The sequence below is a fragment of the Pistacia vera genome, unplaced genomic scaffold (genome assembly GCF_008641045.1).
Source record: "Pistacia vera cultivar Batoury unplaced genomic scaffold, PisVer_v2 Contig430, whole genome shotgun sequence".
Classification (NCBI taxonomy): Eukaryota; Viridiplantae; Streptophyta; class Magnoliopsida; order Sapindales; family Anacardiaceae; genus Pistacia; species Pistacia vera.
The window spans coordinates 1,173,715-1,197,382 of record NW_022196258.1 but is presented as its reverse complement, the minus strand read 5'-3'; the positions used below and the strand labels follow the sequence as shown (position 1 = coordinate 1,197,382).

Genomic DNA, 23,668 nt, shown 5'->3' with positions numbered 1-23,668 from the left:
GAGAATTTTTATTGAGTATTAGAAATTTGCAATAAATACAAAATAGATGACAACAGTTCACTATTGCGTAGTTTTTCACTATTACAAAATACATATAACCGCAGAAGTCGGCAGAAGCCGATAATCCGTCAAGGCTAAGAGAAGTATAAACCATATCAACAATATTGCTGCTTATAGACAGACATTACTAGAGTAATAACCGTAAATGATGGGCAAGATGACAATAACCATTGAATTAATATTGCTTACTTGCTGCTTCAGAAAGCACCCAGTCATCATCATAAGGGACTTCCCACACATAGTAACAGCGCAGCCCCTTCTCTTTGGCATAAGAAACTTTAGTTTTCACCACCTTTACATCATCAAAACCAATCCAAATGTTCCCAATTGTGCAGTAATTAACCACATAATCTGCATAGTACTTAACTTGAATGACTTTATTCCCCTTTATGCTATTCTTGATGTGATAATACCGCAAAAACCCATCTGCTGTAATGGCTGGTCCGATAGCTACTACGCCAATACAGTTACTCTTTGGATTTAACAGCGTCCAGGCGTATCCGTAGTAAGGCAAACACAAAACCAACTTATTTGCGGACACTCCTCCTTCAATCCAGGTTCTTATACCATAATCGCCACTAAGAATACTGGTTGGGTTGTACAGAGCTGCATGAGCCCCTGTAAAATTCGACCACTCTGGCCTGTTGTAATCACTAGCTTGAACATGAATCCAATCCAAGTAATTCTGTATCGACTGTGTCGGGTAACTTCCTGGACGTATACCATTTGATGTATAATCGACCCTCGCGGTCAAAATCAGTGGTGACTGGCTAGACTTTTTTGCCTCTAATTCTATTGCGGCTCGCCAATCTTGAAAGAGAGTGCCCATGTTAGTCATGTTAGAGCTTAATAATCCGGGAATCCAAGCAAGGTCTAGGCCTCCAAAGCCGTAAAGCCTGGATATTTTCATCGTGGAGGCAATGAAAGATTTTCTGTAAGAAGGATTGCTCGCCATTAGAGGATAGCTGGTTGAAAGGGTTGAAGTTTCCCCCCCAATGGATAGAACCCCCCCAATGGATAGAAGTGTAGCGACTGATGGGTTTTTTCGTTTCACAGTTTCTGTGAAGGTGGAGAATTTATTTTCATCGGAACGTGGAATAGAGAGCTCGTAGGAGGTGGAGTTTAGATAGCTGAAAGCGCAAAGAAGGTGAGTAAAGAGAGCAGAATTATTCTCCGAAACGGCAAAACCGGTACCTTTATACCGGTAACCGGCTTTTACCCAAACTAGTGATTTTGCTGGTTGATTTATTTCTAAAGAGAGGAAAATACGAAAGGTATTAATAATTTTGCTCGCCATCGAAGAAAGCTCATGGCAATTAAGTATGGCTATGGTAAATTTATAGAGAAGATAGCTCACTGTTAATGCTCTTGGTCAATTTTCACGGCTAGAAAAATTTATATTGGGGTCTGATTGGTGGGGAACCCTTGGCCTTAAATACCACTAAATTTATAGAGAAGATAGCTCACTGTTAATGCTCTTGGTCAATTTTCATGGCTAGAAAAATTTATAGTGGGGTCTATAGGTGGGAGAAACCCTTGCCTTAAAGGAACACATTTGGTGGATGTGAGATTCAAATACGAGATTCTAATATTTTCATATACAAATTAATTTTTAGGACAAAGAAAAGATAATTCTAGCACTTCGAAGAGCTAGGAACCTCCCAATACAACTTTGTGAAAAATCCCATGCCCTAACCTTCTTATACCCAATTATCTTAACAAACTTGATGCCCTCCTCTGAACCTCTTGGAATGTTTAGTTTCCTATCAAAGACAAAAAATAAGCTTAAAGTAAACCAATAAAATGAAAGCATCAAGTCAAAGTCATCGTATTGGCCTTTTCTTTGAATTATCCATATAATACAAGAAGAAACCACAACCAATTAATCGCTTCCATAGTTGGCATCCTAGTTTAATGGCAATAGGTTCAAATATTGCAGAAAATTATAATGGTCAAATTAAGCAGCTTCCTTAAAGTAACACATTTGGTGGATGTGAGATTCAAATATGAGATTCTAATATTTTCATATACAAATTTATTTTTAGGACAAAGAAAAGATAATTCTAGCACTTCGAAGAGCTAGGAACCTCCCAATACAACTTTGGAATAATCCCATGCCCTAACCTTCTATACCCAATTATCTTAACAAACTTGATGCCCTCCTCTGAACCTCTTGGAATGTTAGTTTCCTATCAAAGACAAAAAATAAGCTTAAAGTAAACCAATAAAATGAAAGCTCAAGTCAAAGTCATCGTATTGGCCTTTTCTTTGAATTATCCATATAATACAAGAAGAAACCACAACCAATTAATCGCTTTCATAGTTGGCATCCATGTTAATGGCAATAGGTTCAATATATTGCGAAAAATTTAATGGTTAAATTAGCAGCTTCCTACCCTATCTCCAAGGACCGCCAAATATTGGTCTTGAAAAGCCTAGAGTCATCTTGCAACCACTTCAGAATTGTTGCGTCACAACCAAAATTAATCCTGAACTTTTGTCATTTTCTTTTCATCACTTTGTTCTGGAAAGCAGACTTCTTGGGGCTGATTACTGTATTTGTGGATCCAGTTTGAGCATTGAGGAAATTCTAACATGGACGGTCTATCATTTTGGTTTTCTTGGACACATAGTAGAGCTATTTGCAAGCATCTCATTAATTTACAGGAGGATTGTGTATCATCTAATGATGGATCCACAAACTCCATGCCTTTGTCATCTTTCCACGACTCATATGTCTGAAATTTTATATGAAAATATATATATCGAATTAATATTTCCAATGCTAATTAGTAATATTAATGGCCTGTTCTTGGGGGAACTTACATGCTTTAGAATGCTCAAGTCTTCATGGGGCATATAAAGATGAAACCTCTTTTCCACTTATGATTTGTAGAAGTAGAACCCCAAAACTATAGACATCAAGGTTAGTTGAATATATGCCGCTTTGACATATTCAGGAGGGATATAACCACTGCATTGAATTATTAGAGATAGTGTGCTAAGCATGTGTCTTAACAAGTGCAAGCTACAAAGAATATAGAAGAAAAGAAGGTTGATGTTTACTACTATGTTCCAATGATTCGCTTTGTTGATGATCATTTTCCTCAAAAATTTTGGCTATACCAAAATCTGATATTTTAGGCTTCATATCTTCATCAATAATATTTACTAAGTTTCAGGTCTCGATGAATAATAGTCAATCTTGATATTCTTGGAGATACATAGCCCTTGGATAATCCCCTAGATTTGAACACGTTTTGTCCAATCCAAAGAATTCGTCTACAAGGGTTGCATTTATTATAAAACCAAATTAGTAATACTCTAATCAATGTTTTCAAAGCTGCAAAATTGCAAAAATAAGTTAGTTGGAGAGAAATTATTGTACCAAAAAGGTGGTAGTCCAAGCTTTTGTTCGGCATGTACTCATAGATCAATATGTGTTCTTCTTTATCAATGCAAAAACGTATAACTTTGACAAGATTTACATGTTGGAGCTTTGCAGTAAGCATAACCTCATTCTTGGATTCCTCAAACCCTTGCTTTGAAGTTTTGGAAAGTTTCTTCACTGCTATTTCCTGACCATCTTCGAGGATACCCTAGTAAAATACATTCATTGTTTTATTTAGCTAAATAAACTAATTTTCTTGTAACTCTTGAAAATATGTTGATGATCAAGTGAAGAATAAAATGTTTAGGTAGTGCAGAAACATTGTGTTTTAAAAAAGGATAAATTGCCCTGTAATGTTGTACCTTGTAAACAGGACCATATCCACCTTGGCCAAGCTTATTTTCGATTGAAAAACTATTGGTAGCTGCCTCAATTTCAGGTAAAGGATATTGCTTAACAGTGGGAACATCGCTATTAAACTCTCCATCAGCTCTTAATTTATCTTCTTTAGCAGCAATATTACTCACTATCCCTAACATTAAAAAAATAGAGAAATAATTAAAACTTTGAGAAAACATTAAACAATTATCAAGTGTGTTATAAATGAAAAATACTTGAAGCTGAAAATGTTACCTTCAAATTTGTGCTTTCTCCCCCAGCAATAATATATAACAACTGCTAGTAAGAGAACAGTTGCTATTGTAACAATCAGGACGATTACTAGCAAATTTGTCTTATTTCTTCCTCTTTTATTATCCTCTGTAGCTGAGATTTTTTTTTCTTCCCAAAATGAAAAATGATCACTATATTATAAAACGATCTACAAAGATACTTTACAATAAATTTGTGTTTAGCAAGGATAACTAAATGCTAGTGGTATAGAGGTAAAGTATGCAATACGCTAATAATTAATTAATAGAGCATGTCAAATCCAAGTATAGACATTGATAAAGAGATTGAAATAGTTTAACAAAAACTAGTACATATATCTATGTAATGTTGAGAATATGCAAAGTCATCTTAAAAGTATAAAATTTTGCATTCTCTTTAATGTGTTTCTCTCAATGTAAATTTTATAAATACATTGTACTATAATACAATCCATGCAATCTTCAACCAATTCAAGTGATATCGGTATCTTTCCTTCTTCTTTTAGCAAATCAACCATGCCACCCAAAGTTAATATTTTATCAAATTTTAAATTTTTATTATAGTTAAGGTATTTTAGCTAAATTCTTAAATATATGGAGTTAAAAGTAATAATATAAATAATAAAATAATAATAATAATATTATTATTATTATAATATTTAAAAAGAATGACAATTCAATAAAAGGTTCTTCTATAATTCTTTTATTCTATCAACCAAACATATTAATTATTTATATCCATTATATGTATAATATAATATTCCCTTTAATCTTCAAAGTATAATTTATCTTATTGATAATCTTATTTTTTTAGTAATAAAATATTCCTGAAAACAAACGCACCCTATATGTAAAGATTTTCTAATGTATATAAATGCACACTTCCAAGTAGATATATATGAATAAAGGGGCCGGTAGTGATTTATAATGTTGCTGATGCATATAATTCACATCGGCAACATTATGTCACGACAAAAAATTACGAGAATATATGAGATAAAAAATCATTATATATCCTACCCAGCAGGAGGCTTACCCTTCATCGATCTTTCATTTTTAATCTATAAATTTTTCAATAAAGGATGAATAAATTCATATTACGTAATTCTTTCAGCACTCTCTCTGTTCAAATTAATAAACACAGTCAAAGGAAAGTTAACAAATAACTGAGTGAGCCGTAGAAAATTTGCAGCAAGAGTTAAATATTAATGGTTCTTTCAGCACTCTTCTCTGTTCAAATTGCTGTTGCTACTATTCCAAAAGTGTTGATTCATTAACATAAAACAGGCTGTTTATACTCTGTTTTCCTTTTTCTCACAGTTTCAGACCTTTACAAAGTGAATACATAGCTTTTCTTGAAAATAAAATGCATCCAAGGTGTTCCCACTTTTCACCAAAGAAAATAACCCAGCTCTAAGTACATGTTTAACGTAGACAAAAACATAAAAAACAGGACAGTTTGAACGAAGATATCTGCACATTAACATGGATAATTTTTTTTCATCTGAAGGTGTGGAATAGAGAGCTCGTAGGAGGCGGAATCTAGATCGGCAAAAGCACAAAGAAGGTGAGTAAAGAGAGCAGAATTAATCTCTGAAGTGACGAAATTGGTACCTTAATTTATACCAGTAACCGGCTTTGATCCAAGCTTATGATTATGCAGGTTGCAATATTATATTGTTGAAGAGAGGGAATATGGAGGACAATACTTATAACAAATTTACATGCCATGAAGGAAACTTGCATAAAGCAAGTTTATTGGTATCGAATTTATAGAGAAGAAGTCACCTTCTTTGTCAACTTTCACTGCTACAAATTCAGAAAGGGCCCCTCAGGCCTCAATCAGAGGCGGAACTAGGATTTCTATATTGGGTCTCAAATATAATGTAGTCTTATATGGAAATTTAGCCTTGATTGACAATATTAATGGCTTATTATTGTAGAAACGTGCTTTACAAGGCTCAAATCTTCATGCAGGGCATATAGAGATGAATTCTGTTTTCCACTTATGATTTGTAGGAGTACAATCCCAAAACTATACACGCTGGATTTAGTTGAGTATATGCTTCTCTAAGCATATTCTGGGCCATGTAAGTTAATTTCTTTAAAAGCTAATATTGGTTGCAAGTTATGTATATCAAAATGTACTTAGCAATAGAATTTATAATTTGATGATTTCAGGCATATAAGCAGTGGATTGATGGCAAAAATATGGAGTTTATGGATGAATCACAAGATGATACATATTCATCCTGTAAATTAATGAGATGTTTGCAAATAGTTGTTCTGTTATGGGTCCAGGAAAATCCAGTTGATCAACCATCCATGTTGGAAGTTTTCACTATGCTCAAAAATAAAAACATGGTGTCATTTTTCCAGGGAAGCCTGCTTTCTCTAAACAAAACGAGGAAGATAAATACATAGGACAGTTGGAAGGTCATTCAGGGAGCAGTTCTTCAACTAATGATGTAACACTTTCAGATCTTGTAGCTAGATGAATTATGTAACGTATATTCTGAGATTGGTAATTTGTGCCCGAAATTCTGGCAAACTAGACAGGATTAATTCGCTCTGCTGCAGTGCGGATCAAATTTATTAGGTGTAGTTTCTGTATTCCTTGTTAATCAATTACAGTTCAACCAATTTAGGTTCAATGAAATCATGTAAAACATCATTGCTAATTGTTCCTCTAAATTTTGAAATAGCATTAACCGAAAATCGGCGAAACAGAAAGCACATTACTTGGGCAAATATGCAAAAGCAGAGCATCTATGAAGGCCTTAGAGCTCATTCCAAGAAATATGAACTTGTTCTTTCACCAGGGAGAGGATCTCTTCATATCTCTGCAACAAATCATTCTCATTGTTCAACTTCAGCAGGATTCCAATGTTGAAACATACATTCAACTGCTCAAGTTTCAAAAGAAAAGAGTTCGTTAAGAATTTCGTTAGCTCTGTTTTAGGGCCTGATTTTACGCCTGTTAATCAGGAAGTTTGACAAAAGGATTGATTAGCTGTACATTAGAGTATAAACACCACAGCTTGGTTGGCAATCAAAGTTTTTATTTTGTTATGCTGGGTATATGAAGTCTGTTGGGATTTAAACCGAATTCAAACCTAACTATAAACACTCACAAACTCAATCACAAGACTAACCAATCAAGAACACAATCAAGATTTTTACCGTGGTTCGCTTATTCCAATGGAATAAACTACATCCACGTTGAGCTCCAAGCAAATTGGGACTCATTGCACTATAAGGATCAAAGTATTACAAGTACAATTCAAATCACAACCAAATTACCCAACTCTCAACTCGTTACAACAAACCCTCAAATCTCTCTGTAATCACAATAAGCAAACCCAGATACAGAATGCTTACACCAGAAGAACTACCTAATCCTTCTACTCGCAATATTCCCAAAAACTGAGACCCAATTACAAGACTTGATTAAGAGTATCAAACAAGAACCCTAACCCTGTTGCAAAACGCGAAAGAGAGAGTTTCAATCACTGTTTGTTTTCCTCTGATTTTTGGCTTTATATACTTTGACTTGCTGGGCTGTTTGGAGTCGTTAGATCAGGCTGAATCTGATGGCTGAGATTCATCACTTGAGTTAACTTAAAAACGACAGCGTATTGACAGGTGAAATACGACACGTTTAAAGCTTCACTCCACAATCTCCACCTTGAAGCTTTAACACATCATCAAACCAAGAGAACCAATAAACCTTACCAGTGCAGTTTCATCACCAATTGCTTATCACAGCTCGATATCCGCAGGTCATTTGACATGCAGTAAGTTCAAGCAGTGCTTGAACTTGGCCAGAGTGACCACGTTTGTTCCCATATCAGCAAGGTTGTCTTCAATTGGTACCTTTTTAAGGCTGATCACTCCTTTCTCCACTAGCTCCCTCACAAAATGGTATTTAACATCAACATGTTTGGTCCGTTCGTGATACACCGAGTTCTTGCACAAGTAGATAGCACTTTGGCTATCTGAATAGACAGTAACTGTACCATCCAACAACTCTACTTCTGATAGTAATCCTTGGAGCCAAAGAGCTTCTCTGAATACGTCTGTAACAGCCACATACTCTGCCTCAGTGGTGGACAGGGCAATGATTGGCTGGAGCTGAGATTTCCAGCTTACCCAATTTCCTCCCAAGGTGAACAAGTATGCAGTAGTTGACTTCCTTGAATCCTTGTCACCTGCAAAATCAGAGTCTACAAAACCTACAAAATCAAGTGAGTCAAGTCTCTTTCTATATTCCAAGCCAACATCCAATGTTTTGTTAATATACCTAAGCAACCATTTGAGGGCAAGCCAATGTTCAAAACCAGGATTTGACATAAATCTGCTTAAGAGGGAAATTGCAAAGGAAATGTCTGATCTAGTGCTAATCATGGCATACATGACAGACCCAATTACATTAGCATAGGGGATATTTTCCATTTTAATTAAATTTGCATCTGTTTTGGGACATTGAGTCTTACTTAACATAAAATGTCTAGCCAAGGGTACAGTCACTACTTTAAAACCTGTCATGCCAAATTTGGTCACCAGTTTTTGTAAATATGAAGTCTGATGCACTTTTAGTTCATTATGCTTCCTGTTTCTATTTATGATCATGCCTAGAATCCTTCTTGCATGTCCTAAATCTTTCATATCAAATTCAGAGTTCAATTTTTTCTTTAGCTCTTCTATCCTAGACTTAGACTTGCAAATTAAGAGCATGTCATCCACATACAGTAACAGATATAAAGGCATGTTATCAGAGAGTGCATAATAAAAGCAGCTATCATACTTACTTCTATTGAAACCAATGCTGAGTATGAATGCATCAAAACATTTGTACCACTACCTAGGGGATTGTTTCAGTCCGTATAATGAATTATGAAGTAGACACACATGATTGGGTAGGTTCCTATCTACAAAACTAGTGGGCTATCTCATGTAAATTTTCTCATCCAAATTCCCATGCAAAAATGCAGTCTTAACATCCACCTGTTCTAATTCTAGGTCCTTATGGGCAACAATGGCTAACATGATCCTAATGGTCTTGTATTTCACAACGGGGGAGAATATCTCATTAAAGTTTAATCCCTCCCGCTGTGTGTAGCCTTTAGCTACCAACCTAGCCTTATACCTAGGAGTGTCAGAAGAGGTTATACCTTCCTTAAATTTGAATAACCATTTGCACTCAACCAATTTCTGGTCTTTGGGATTTGGAACGAAAGACCAGGTTTCATTTACCTTTAGGGACAGTATCTCTTCCTCCATTACAGCTTGCCATTTTTCTCTGTCTTTGGATCTAACTGCTTATTCATAATAGTCTGGTTCTGTCATCTGAACTTGGGCCCCTGCCACCAGGGCTGTGCAGATCAGATCAGCATAGGAATATCTGGTTGGTGGCTTGATCTCTCTTCTACTTCTGTCTCTTGCCAGCTGGTATTGTGCTAAGGGGTCAAGCTGGTGTTCATCAAGTTCTACAGTTTGTTCTTCTTCCAACTCAGGGTCCAAGTCTGATCCATTGACACCAGCTTCCAGTTGCTCCAAGTCAAGTTGAGGTGCAGCAGGCTCCACTTTAATTTGGACTCTCTTGGATGGTTGTTTGCTGATCCTGTATCAAGGTTAGTAATTTTGCAAGGAAATAGTTTTTCATTAAAGATTACATCCTTACTGATTATTATCCTAACCCTAGGGGCACTCCTCTCCCAAAGTCTATACCCTTTTGTTCCCTCTTGGTAGCCTAGGAACAGACACCTGAGTGACCTAGGTTCTAACTTCCCTTCATTGGTGTGCACATAGGTAGTACACCCAAAGGTCCTCAAATATCATAGGTTAGGTTTCCTATTGCTCCATCTTTCTTCAGGGCACATAAAATTGATTGCACTTGAGGGGTTTCTATTAATCAAATGGGCTGCAATGTTGAGGGCTTCTCCCCAAAAGGATTTTGGTAGGTTGAAGGTGAAGAGGAGAACCTAACCTTTTCTAAAAGGGACATATTCATCCTTTCAGCAATCCCATTCAGTTAGGGTGTTTTCCTAACTGTTCTATGTCTTAGGATGCCCTGTTCAGAGCAATAAGAGTCAAATTCCAAGTTACAGAACTCTAGGCCACTGTCGATCCTAAAGGTTTTAACCTTTTTGTCAGTTTGGTTTTCTACTAGGACCTTCCAGCTCTTAAACTTACTCAAGGCCTCATCCTTAGTCCTAAGTAAAAACACCCACACCTTCCTACTGAAATCATCTACTATGGATAGAAAATAACTACTACCCCCATGTGATTTGACCCTTTCAGGTCCCCACAAATCAGCATGCAAATATTCTAAGCAGTTAGTAGCCAGATGAGTTCCCTTTTGGAAACTCAGCCTGTGTTGCTTACCCATGATACAAGTCTCACAAAACTCAAGGGGTTCAATGGGGTCCTTAACAAATAGGCCCTGCTTATAGAGGATGTCCAGGCCCTTCTGGCTCATGTGATCTAGCCTTAAGTGCCATTTTTTTGTAGCATTTAGGTTAGTGGAAAGCAAAGCAAAATTTAAGTCACGGCAGTAATTTCCACACAGTATATACAGTCCATTTCGTTTTACACCCCTAAACAATACATTTTTATATACATTAAGGCACCCATTTTCAGCTTTGTAACAGCATCCACACTCATCTAATGTACCTAATGAAATTAGGTTTCTCTTTAATTCTGGAATGTCCTAACCTTAGTCAACATGACAATTTTTCCAATGTCTAGTCTTAGGGTTACATTACCTATTCCTAGGACTTTACAAGCATTGTTATTACCCATATAAACAGTTTCTAACCTAGTATCCTCAAAGTTCTGAAACCAATCTTTATTCGGGCTCATATGGAATGAACACCCAGAATCTAAGACCCAATCATTTATTTTTTCTATTTTAGAAACAGTTAGTACTTCAGATTCTTCTAAACTGGACTTAGAGGTTGCTAGGTTGCTTTCAATGTTCCCTTGTTTTTGTTTCTTGAGCTAGGCATAACAATTCTTTTTCAAATGGCCAGCCTTATTACAAAAGAAACACTTCTGGGTTTCTCCTTTGGCCTTATAGTTTTGTTTTCCCTTTTTCTTATTTCTAGAACCATTATCAGACTGGGTAGAATTGCTCATCTGGTTAAGATCACCCTTTCCCTTAACAAATAGGTTACTACCAGTTCTTCTCTATATTTTAATTTCTAATTCTCTGGCCTTTAGTCCTCAGACTATTAAGTCCATGCTTGGGACAATGCCAATGTATTGTAGGGCATTTTTTACAACCTGGTAATCTTTAGTTAATGAGTTCAACAGAATCATAGATAAACTAAAGTCCCCGAGTTCTTGATTTGTACCCTTTAACACTTGGGTCATCTTCAAGAACTCGTCTAGGTTTTCATCAATAGTCCTAGAGCTATCCATTTTGTATGCAAACAATACACCTTTTAAGTAGGCTAAATTAGGGGTAGACTGTAAAGCATAAAAAGATTCGAGTTTACCCCATATGGCAATTGGAGTTTCAAAGCCGTCTACCTTTCGCAGAACACTATCGGAGAGATTCATTATGATCAAGTTATATGCCTCCTCATCCACCTCTGCTTTCTTTTTCAGTTTTTCCTCAGACCATTTGGTTGCATCCATTTCCAGTGCAACTTTTACCTTGTTATGAGATAACAATGCCTTCATTTATTTCTTCCAACTATTGAAATCAATTTTCCCATCAAATTGGGTGATTTCAACTCGAGTAGTAGTAATGGTGAAGGGTTACTGTTTGGATTTAGGGTTCACACAGAAACCCTAATCTGGTTAGGATCGAATTCGAACTAATTTCAAGAAATTGACTGGATAATATAAGGTTTTCCAAGCCCTAAGACACCAATTTGACTGATTATAAAGAAACCCCTAATTTGTATAAACCCTAGGTTTCAAGAATCACTCAAATCAGACCGAAAAACCCTAATCTCGCTCTAATACCACTGTTGGGATTTAAACCGAATTCAAACCTAACTATAAACACTCACAAACTCAATCACAAGACTAACCAATCAAGAGCACAATCAAGATTTTTACCGTGGTTCGCTTATTCCAATGGAATAAACTACATCCACGTTGAGCTCCAAGCAAACTGGGACTCACTGCACTATAAGGATCAAAGTATTACAAGTACAACTCAAATCACAACCAAAATACCCAACTCTCAACTCGTTACAACAAACCCTCAAATCTCTCTGTAATCACAATAAGCAAACCCAGAAACAGAATGCTTACACCAGAAGAACTACCTAATCCTTCTACTCACAATATTCCCAAAAACTGAGACCTGATTACAAGACTTGATTAAAAGTATCAAAAAAGAACCCTAACCCTGTTGCAAAACGCGAAAGAGAGAGTTTCAATCACTGTTTGTTTTCCTCTGATTTTTGGCTTTATATACTTTGACTTGCTGGGCTGTTTGGAGTCATTAGATCAAGCCGAATCTGATGGCTGAGATTCGTCACTTAAGTTAACTTTAAAATGACAGCGTATTGACAGGTGCAATACGACACCGTTTAAAGCTTCACTCAACAAAGTCAATCAAAGATTTCAAGGTATACATAAACCAAGAAACCATTCTCACATACGACACCGTTTAAAGCTTCACTCAACAAAGTTAATCAGGAAGTTTGACAAAAGGATTGATTAGCTATACATTAGAGAATAAACATAACAGCTTGGTTAGCAATCAAAGATTTTATTTTGTTATGCTGGGTATATGAAGAGTCAATCAAAGATTTTATGTGAGAATCGTTGCTTGCCAATTAAGAAAAGTTAGAACAAGGTATAGATAAAGAATGGTGTAGTAACTAAGGGGTTCTTTTGTTTCTCAGTGTCCGTGAAGACAGAGAATGGTATTTCATCTGAAGGCGATACATAAAGCTCGTAGAGGTGGAATTGAGATCAGCAAAAGTGCAAACAATGTGAGTGAAGAGAGTAGAATTTATGTCAGAAATAGTGAATTACTCTTGAGACGTCCAGATATACCCAGCCCTGAGCAATCATGAATAGAGGAGCATATGAAAAACCATAATCACAATCTTGGATGCCATTTAGAAAGTTGCTTTGCTTTTCAGTTTTGGTTGTTGAATGTCTAACATATATATTGATGGCAACTTGGTTTCCTTTAACTTTAAGGGATTGATTTAACGGTCAAGGAGATTTACTCATTTTCTTGAGTTTTTGGGTTCAATCCTTGGGGCCACCTACCACAATAACATTGTGGTTTACCTGTCCTTTGGACTTGTAGAGTATTCAATGGATTCTGAAGTTTAGTTAAGATACACGTAAGTTGGCCCAGATACCCTAACTACCAAAGAAAAAAAAAAAAACTTGGTTTCATATTGGTGGTGACTTCAAACTTGACCTTTTCCTATCTCTAATTTGGAGAAGAGATGAGTTTATTAGAAACTTCATATTTTCGCATACGGAATTCAATATTTCAATAGATGTGACGGCCAATGGCTTGCTCCACAGTTGTAAAAATATTGGACACAGTTGGGTCCGTTGGGTTTTGGACTAACTCGATTCCCACTCAAGTAACTTTCAGCTTGATGGATCCGAAAATGAGTTATTTATGAGTTATTTAATTTAGTAATGTGTTCACATAACGTCATTCATAATGCAATGATAATACAAAAAATAAAAATATACCTGCAACACCATGTTGTTTCTCATGGCATGTAGGATTGTTGAGAATCGTTATATGATTGCCATTTAGGATGTCATTAATTGGTCCCCGTGTTTTCTGTTTATTGGGGTTGATAAAATAGGGATGATTCACATGCATTCAATTAATGTATTCAGTACAAATCTTTCACATTCCCCCTTTAATTTGATAAAATACAGGTGATGTAAGATTGGATTAAAATGGTCAGTTTGTAATTTAGCAAGAATTGAAAACTATATACTTTTATTTTAATTATGTTATTGATAACATAGGGGAAAAGGAAAAACTATATACATAGCGTTTTTCTAATTATTTTGCTGCCTTATCTGTAGTTCAACCTCCTTAGTAGTACCTAAAAACTCACGTAAAGTTAAATCAGAGATAATATCCATGGTTGAATTCATTATCTCTAACAGACCATGGATAATATTCAATTTTTAAAATAGAGTATGGAATTATGAATTAACAAAATTAGGAGGCAAAAAGAGAGATTTTACCTTTCCTTGTAGGGCTCATTCGGTTACTGAATTTCAATATCTTGAAGAACCCTCCTGCCCCTTCCATCTCCTAATGCATTCTTCTGCTTCACTTCCCCTAAATGATCTCTAAGAAATTCAATTTCCAAAAATCTTTGTTACAAAACAGATGACCAACAAAATCACATAGAAAACTAATAAAAGAAATTTCAACCAAATGTTTGCAAGATATAAAGAAATAACAGTATACACAATCCCAAATTAACATCTCTCAACAACCCCAGTTGCGAAAACCATAAACACGAAAGATGGTGAAGCTGGGACGAAATTTAGTTAAAGATTCAATGAAAAAAATGGTACTTTAAGCTAATATTGAAAACTTTGTTATGATTATGTTATGCCTGAAAAAGTAGGGCTGACACAGAGTCCTGTCAACATAAGCAGTCAGAGCTTAGGTAAGTCTTACAGCCATCCAGGTGCAGCCACATTGCATGCTGACATGAGCGGCATGCTCCTGCCAGTGTAGTAGGTATGTGCCAGACTAACGAAAGGCTGGAGACGGTCCACGTGTCCAATCCCTGCACATATCGCGTAAATCACTCGAGCAGGTGAGCAACGGGACACAAGGAAGGATTTGCATGGCAATCTAACCTACTCACATATTTAATAATCATTACCTCAACTCATCCCACTATAAATAGAGAGCTCCTCTCCCGTTTATGGGACTAGCTAATTTCTCTCTGGAATAGCACATATATTCTCTCTTGCAATCACTTGTAAATCAGCTCGCTGAATGCGATCTGATCTCATATATTAATACAATACTAGTGGGCGTAGAATTCGCTTACTTAAGCATTCGAACCACTTTAAACATTGTTCTTCATATTTTATTCAGTTCCATAATCCCATTCACGTGTGTCTTCTGGGTCAGCTCAGCATTTCACACGTGTGTTTAGTTGGTGTCGAAATCAAGCGTCAACAATTTGGCGCTAGAAGGAGGGTCTGATTTAGTGCTTGTTCTTCATCAGGAGAATCTCTAACTAATCAGTCCCACAATAGCAAACGGCTCGCCGATTCGAATTTGAGCGAACCAATCATGGTGATGAGAATATCCTCCAGGTACAGGATGACACTTCTCCCAAGGTGCCCTCCGTCCCACAAAATACCGTAGGGCATATCTCTTCAAGCTCACAGCTTGACCCAGCCGTCATGAGCTACCTGGAGAGGTTCAACAATACTCTCTAAACGGTCAGCCAAAGGCTGGACCGATTGGATGGAGTCATGCCACCCGAATCAAATAAGGCGGTGCAACCGCCAAAAACTCCTGCAGGTCGCATGAAAGCACAGAAAAGGGCAAAAGCCCATGCCGCGCTCATTGCAGCGCATGAAAGAAAGGGAAAGCAAGTGGTATACGACGAACCTAGAGGCTCTGAGGGGCCAGCAAACACTGACTGCGCCCCCGGTAAAATACTCAGGGCGTTAAGGCTCGGTGACATGTCGCGACCTGAGCCGTCCTGTGTCACGTCGCGCGAGCACTCCCATAAAAGTGCAAGGCGGGGAGATTCTTATTATCGCCAAAATGACAATTCTGATCGTCGTCTCCCACACTCCGCAGGTCGATTCGTACCACCGTCGAGGTCGTGAAAGTTTCCCAAACCATGCAGCGCCATCACACTACTCTAGCCAACGTGTGTTGAGATTGGTCAGAACTATCGATAGAGGCGAGGAGGAATCTGACCTATGGTCATTCCTTAACTGTAACCATGAAGGTCGAACCCACGTTGTGAAAAGTGATCCACGGGTAGCTCCGCTACCTCAGATTGAGGAGCTGCAGCGAGCTCTGGATTAGTTAAAGGCTCAACAAAAAGAGCGAGGGCAAGTCATAGAGGCGTCTCCCTTTTCTCTAGCAATACTAGTCGCCTCTCTCCCATCGAGATTCAAAATGCCCGACATGTGGGCATTCGATGGGAATTCTGATCCGCAAGATCACCTGTACGAATTCAACGACGTAATGGAACTTCACCAAGTTTTTGACTTAGCAAAATGATGTTCCTTAGCAGTAACTCTAACTTCATATGCTAAGCGATGGTTCAGGTCACTCCTAGCGGGATCGATCAGCTCGTGGAATCAGATGAGCTCGACATTCCTGAGACACTTCTAAGCGAACAGGAAGTTCTCAATGCCTTTGAGCTACCTCAGCAACATAAGGCAACAGAGGGATGAGTCCCTCCAATCTTACATTGACAGATTCCATAAGGAGCTCCATAAAGTAGCTCACACTCCCGAAGAGTCCATTCGAACTCTCATCATTGTGGGAGTTCGTCCATAGATAGATATGTGGAAAGAGCTACAATCAGAGGACAATGTTTCCCTCGCCCACTTCTACAACCTTATGGAGAAATAGCTCCGCATTGAGAACTCTATGGCGGCTCTCCATGCCACGACCCCGGCACTTCAAGCGGTGCACCTGATCGAGGGTAAAATAGGAGGACTGATCACAGATGGGCTAATGATGATCAGCGAAAAGGAAAGAAACCACGGTTTAAGCCCAAGGAGTCTTATGCTCTAGTTCTTTGTCGCGATCGCGACAGGAATCAATATACCTCTTTGAATGCATCTGTCTTGGCCATTCTCGACAAGTCAAAAGAGGCCGACCTGTTTCGGGAGCTTGAGCCCATGAAAGGTCCCCCTTCATCCAGAAACAGTAAAAAATATTATCGCTATCATCGGGACAATGGGCATCACACCGATGAGTGTCGAGCTCTCAAGCAGACAATCGAATACCTTATCAAGCAAGGGCATTTCAAAGAGTATGTTGATGACTCTGCTCCCGTACGGGAGAAAAATCAGGGGGAACTAAGCAAGAAGCATCATGGTCGTAAGGGTATCTACAGCATACGAGTTATATTTGGAGGACCGCATCTCGCAAGGAATTCGCGAGGTGCCCAGAAAAGATATGCTCGTGCAGCCCATCACGACCCCATCAGCATGATGAACACGACGCAACAACCACCAAAGGTTCACATAGAGGAGGAAATCACCTTCTCTGAAAAAGACGCAGTCCGATTACATCATCCCCATGATGATGCTCTCGTCATCATGCCCCAAATAAGGCGTTGTAATGTCCACAGAATGTTGGTGGACAATGGAAGCATTGTGAACATTCTGTTCCAACAAGCTTTCAAAAGAATGAAATTGGATGAGGCCGACCTGAAGCCCGCCTCAATCCCCCTATATGGTTTTACAGGGGATCACCTGATCCCCAAGAGAACGATCTCGCTTCTAGTCACACTGGGTGACTCTGACGAGGTGACCAAGATCACTGAATTCTTAGTAGTGATTGCCCGTCCACTTTTAATGGCATCCTAGGGCGACCTCTACTAAGGAACTTCAAAGCAGTCACTTCGATCTACCATCTCAAGATGAAGTTCTCCACCCCGATGGGAATAAGGGAAGTAAGCGGATCTCAGTGTGCATCTCGCGACTGCTATGTAAGGGTAATGTAGATGGCGTGTAAGGGGAAAGGCATCTCTCGTGGCATTCCCAAACAGGCAATGACGATCAGTCGGATCGAACCACAGCTTGTCCCAACTGAGGATAATATGGATCCTCGTATCTAGGAATGCCCTTCCAGTAGGCTAGTTAAGGATTTATCTGAAGTGTCAGTCGACCAAAACGAGCCTAGCAGAGTGTTGAGGATTGGAAGCAATCTTAACCCCTAGCTCACCAGCGACCTGACTAGCTTTCTCAGAAAAAACATCGATGTGTTCGCATGGATGCATACCGACATGATCGGGATCAGCCCGTATGTCATTTACCATGCCCTAAACATCGACAGTGAGGCTAAGTTGGTCCGCCAGAAGAGAAGAGCGATGGATCCAGAACGATATGCTGCCTTGAAAATCAAGGTAGATAATCTCCTTCAGAATGGGTCCATCTGGGAAGCTCTCTATCTGAGCTGGGTTGCCAACCCAGTTCTAGCAAAGAAGCTCAACGGCAAGTGGCAGACCTGTGTTGACTTCATAGACCTCAACAAAGCATACCCAAAAGATAGTTTTCCCCTACCAAGGATCGAGTAGCTCAAGGATGTCGCCACCGGGCACGAGTTACTAAGTTTTATGGACGCATACTCGAGACACAATCAAATTCTGATGTATGCACCGAACGAAGAGCATACCTCTTTTGTTATAGATTGGGGGCTGTATTACTTCAGAGTTATGCCTTTCGGCCTAAAGAATGCTAGCGCAACTTACCAGCCACTGGTTAACCGAATGTTTTTCGAGCAGATCGGGAAGTTGATGGAAGTCTATGTTGATGACATGCTAGTCAAGTCGCATGTTGCTTCAGATCACATAGCGCATCTTGCTGAGATGTTCGACATCCTCCAAAAGTACAAAATGAAGCTCAACCCCCTTAAATGTTTCTTCGGAGTTTCCTCGGGAAAATTTTTGGGGTATATGGTTAACCAGATGGGATTAGAGATCAACCGTGACAAAATCCAAGCTCTCCTTGATATGAAGAGCCCGACCAACAAAAAGCAGGTTCAAAGCCTCAATGGGCGAATAGCGGCACTAAGTCGCTTCATATCGAGGGCAACAGATCATTGCTTGCCATTCTTCAACATACTCAGGGCCAATAAGAAGTTTGAGTGGACTCTCGAGTGCGAACAGGCATTCCAGAGCATTAAAGAGCACCTCAGAAAGCCACCTCTTCTGTCCAAGCCTCTCTCGCAAGAAATTCTCCTTCTGTATATGTCCGTCTCTCAGTACGTAATCAGTGTAACATTAGTTCGAGAAGAGAACAGGGTTCAATGGCCAGTGTATTAAGCAAGCAAGCGTCTACTGGATGCCAAAATGCGGTATCCAAAAATGGAGCGATTAGCTTATGCCCTGCTAATCGCTTCTCGAAAGTTGTGACCTAATTTCCACGCCGATACAATTCATGTAATGACCAATTACTTGCTCAAGCAGGTCCTCTAGAAGCTAGAGGCGTCTGGTAAATTGCTCAAATGGGCTATGGAACTAAGTCGGTTCGTCTGCAGTATAGACCAAAAGCAACCATCAAGGGGCAGGCTATTGCCAATTTCATTTCAGAATTCTCATATCATCTAATCAAGGAATCTGAGCTACAAGCCAGGGAAGTCAATCAAGAAACTATTTAGAATATGTCGACCTGGAGCCTATATGTCGATGGATCATCGAACAAGAAGAGGGTCAGGGTAGGTCTTCTTCTCTTAAGTCCCGAGGAGACTCGTATTCATGGCATCCTCCGGTTTGGATTCAAAGCGACCAACAATGAGGCTAAGTATAAAGCTCTGCTCGTTGGATTGCGGTTGGCTAGAGAAATGGGATCAACCACGATTAGTATCCATAGCGACTCCATGCTAGTTGTCAACCAGATTTTGAGGGAATACCAAGCCAAGGAAGAAAATATGATCAGCTATCTGAAGAAAGCTAAGGTCGCGCTCAGGCCATTCAAGCACTTCAAGATCACACAGATTCCTAGAGATAGCAATTCTGTAATAGATGCCTTGGCAAGGATAGCCTCGTCGTTGGACTCAGATGCATTGAAAAGTATTCTTCTTCAGTTCATAGAGGCCCCTAGTGTCAGATCGATCAAATAGGCCGTGAATATGGCAGAATTAGTTTCCTGGATGACCCCTATCATTCAATATCTCTGAGATGGGACCTTGCCCAACGACAAGACCGAAGCAAGGACCCTGCGAACAAGAGCTGCTCGTTACACTCTAATAAGAGACCAGCTATACAAGTGAGGGTTTAACGCCCCTCTTCTCTGATGTGTAACCGATGAGGAAGCAAACTATATCATGAGGGAGATACATGAAGGAATCTGCGGCAATCACACGGCCGCACAATCTCTTGCTAAAAAAGTTGTACATCAAGGGTATTACTAGCCCCTCATCTAAGAGGACGCCTACAACTTTGTCAAAAGGTGTGACAAGTGCCAGCGGTTTGTGAACATACCGCGAGCTCCTTCCCACTAGCTGATAACCATGACCAGCCCCTAGCCATTCTCCATGTGGGGAATTGATCTCATTGGCCCCATGCCAGTTGGTAAATGAGGAGTCAAGTATGCGATGGTCGTGGTAGACTACTTCACCAAGTGGGTCGAAGCAGAACCATTGGCCACGATCACCACCAGAAAGCTCAAGGACTTCGTCTTCAAGAACATCGTGTGCTGCTATGGGATTTCTCATACCCTCATATAGGATCATGGGAAGCAGTTCGATAACGAGAAATTCAAGCAGTTTTGCGACGAGCTGGAAATCCATAAAAAAATTTGCCTCAGTCGCAAAACCGCAAGCAAATGGTCAAGTTAAAGCTGTCAACAAAACCATCAAGAACACTCTGAAGGCCAAACTTGGCGCAGCCAAGGGGAATTGGGCCAACGACCTTCTTGAAGTCCTGTGGGCATACAGGACAACTCCGAAAACCTCTACCTCAAAAACCTCCTTTTCGCTAGCATATGGTTGCGAAGCAATGATCCCTGTGGAAGTAAGGACCGGTTCACTTCGGAGGGACCTATTCAACGAAGCAGACAATAAAGCTCTTATGCGCATAAGTCTGGATCTAGTTGAAGAACATCGCAGCAAGGCTCAGCTAAGAATAGCAGCCTATCAGCAATGCGTGAAAAGGTTCTTCGACTCTAAGGTCAGAAGAAGAGACTTCCAGGTCGGCGACCTCGTTTTGAAGAAAGTCCTTCTCGGTACTAGAGAACCAAGTGTGGAAGTTTTGGGACCGAACCGGGAAGGCCCATACTGCATCGCCAAAGTGATAAGATCGGGGACTTATCATCTCAAAAGGCTAAATGGTTCCGAGGTACCACGAGCTTGGAATGTTGAACATCTCTGACCATATTATCAGTAATTCGGAACTCAATTTCTCCTTGTAAAGATTTTACTTTTCGTAATCTTTGTAAATAACAAGTGTATAATTCTATTCTTTTGTAATCATTTTTCTATGTGTATAATTTTGTTTGCATAGACTTGTACCAATGTTATTGTAAACAGTTAGAATGCGATCTCATGTATAAAATGGGGTATGGAAATTGTAAGTACTCATGAAAGATTAAGAAAGACATGTATTTATTCATTGATAAAAGGGAAAGTACATAAGCGAGCAAGAAAAAGGCTACAAGAGGAGATCACTGATCCTCACCCCGAAGCCCTAGGAGGGCGACCTCAACGTCCCCAGGATGGTTAACGACTGCCTGTTCAGGTGAGGGCTCCTCCGAGACGTACTATGGATACTCCTCTTCCAGGTCGGGTCCCCGAGCCGCTTCTTCGTCCTCGGCCAGCGCCATGGAAGCAAGTTCATCTCGATACTCGTCGGGGAGGTCGGACAGATCCATCACAAGGTTCTTTGGCCAAAGGGCAAAGATGGACTAAATCGTCCATGCTGTAGCGCTCCTCTCAATCTCCGTCTCCTGTTGTTGCATCTCCATAGTTAGTGAAGTGATGCGACTTCGAGAGAATTGGAGCTCGGCCTCAAGCGCCCATTGTTGCTTCTTAGTAGTCTCCCACAGCTTACCCCTTTCCCGCTCTACTCGTATGGCCCGCTCGGAGGTCGCTTGTAGCTCCTAGTCTTTCTCGCCAGCCTCCCTAGTGAGTCTGGTCACTGTCCTCTAGAGCTCTTTTACTTTCTCGCTGTGCTCCTCTAGCTCAACCTTCTGAAAATCTATCGTGAAAAGTGCAGCATCCCTTTCGAACAAATGCTGATTCGCTTGAACGACGGACTAGTCTCTGTCTGCTTATGCGGCCTCTAGTTCCCGGTTGAGCCTCGTATTCTCTTCCTTTAGCTCGACCAGTCCCTCAGTAGCCCCCAACTGAACCTTCTGTAGGGACAGGTGCATAGAGAACAGGGCTTACATAACGAAGAGAACAAAGAGTTAGTCATTCCTCTAAAAAAGCAAATATAAGTCCTCGCCAAGGGCAACTCGTTTACCTGGCTCAGGTGCTTTAAGGAAGTGGACACCAGGTCTAGGGGGTTGGAGGCCACGGACTGCTCGAATGCCTTTACAAGCTTGCATTCCAGCAAAGTAAAAACTAACAGCTACAAATGATCCGGTAGCTGACCCATTGACTCCAACACGGGTGTGCTTGTGCCCGCAGTAGGTAGAGTTCCCTCTACTGGCTCTTTACCCGACCTCCTCCCGGGGACTATAGCCTCCCTTGGCCTTATCTGCAGACCCTTGGGGGTAATAGAGATACCGATCGTGCCCCTGGACGGTCCTCCCTAGTAGAACGGTTGGTAAGGTTGCGACCTCTCAGGTTGAACACCTAGACCCTCCGTGTCGGACTCCGACTCTTCGGTCCAAAGTTGCCTCCTCTTCTTGGGCCTCTAGGATGTCGTCTTCTGCTTCGGGCAAGCAGCCAAAGGCTAAGGAGCGCCCACAGGTTAGATCGGAGCACCCACCGATATCCCTTCAACGGGGGGACTATTGGGAGCCGCTCCAGTTGGTCCGGTGGCACCAATTTGAGGGAAGGAAAATTGCCTTGGTCACAGCGATCTGGGCACCTTTGGAGGCTTGGTCGCTGCATGGAAACATTGTTAGTCAAACAGTTCACTGCATGCGAAATCTAAAAATAAGCTAAGGTTACGAAGCTTACTCGATGTGGTATCTAAGGTCACTTCAGGGTTGAAGAAACCGTACTTCTGCAAATTTGTGGTTGTCACGAGCAATCTTTTATCACGACTCTCTTTGGGCAGAAAGCCAAAGACAGTGATCATGTCTGGATCCTTGAGGAGCGTTAACCTGGTTGTTTTGTTAACTGCGAAGAAACAAATAGCTCGTTAGCGAAGAACAAAAGTAAGTTCGCAAACTCAAAAGAAAGGAGAACCTACTTGGCTTCTGAAAATGGCAAATGCCATCATGACGAAAGAAAAAGAACTTCGTCTCGTACGCCCCTACGTTGCTCGGGTAACTATGTATTCCCGCTTCGATGGTAGGTTGCTCGGAAAGATAATAGGAATCCTTGTCCTTACTCTTTTTCAGAATGTACGAGCAACCGAGCTCTAGCACGGTTAGCTCGCCTAATCCGTTTTTCCCGCATGCGATGTACATAGCCACGGCTATCATATACATGTTTGGCGTGAGTTGTAATGGTGCGATCCCGAAATGATCGAGGACCGACCTGACAAAAGGGTTGAAAGGGATCAACCCTCCACTCTTGAATAAGATCTCGAAGATCGCAGCCATCCCTCTTGGCAGACTCCGAGCTGTGTGTATCCTATCTCAGAAGACCTCCATGCTGGGAGCGTATTAGTCTACCACCTTCTGAATCTCCTTGGTAGCAATCATCGATAGGATCTCTTGAGGGGGACCCGCAGGAGCATCCTGCATAGGCGAACTGGTCCCCTTCTCA

At 40.2% G+C, this 23,668-nt stretch overlaps 1 protein-coding gene across 1 annotated transcript; it reads right to left on the bottom strand.

The window, feature by feature from the left end:
* Window positions 1-235: 235 nt before the first annotated feature.
* LOC116143470 (class V chitinase-like) lies at window positions 236-1,357 on the bottom strand. The gene has a single exon (XM_031428930.1). It carries the CDS (start codon window positions 1,355-1,357, stop codon window positions 236-238), a length of 1,122 nt encoding a protein of 373 aa, XP_031284790.1.
* Window positions 1,358-23,668: the final 22,311 nt, after the last annotated feature.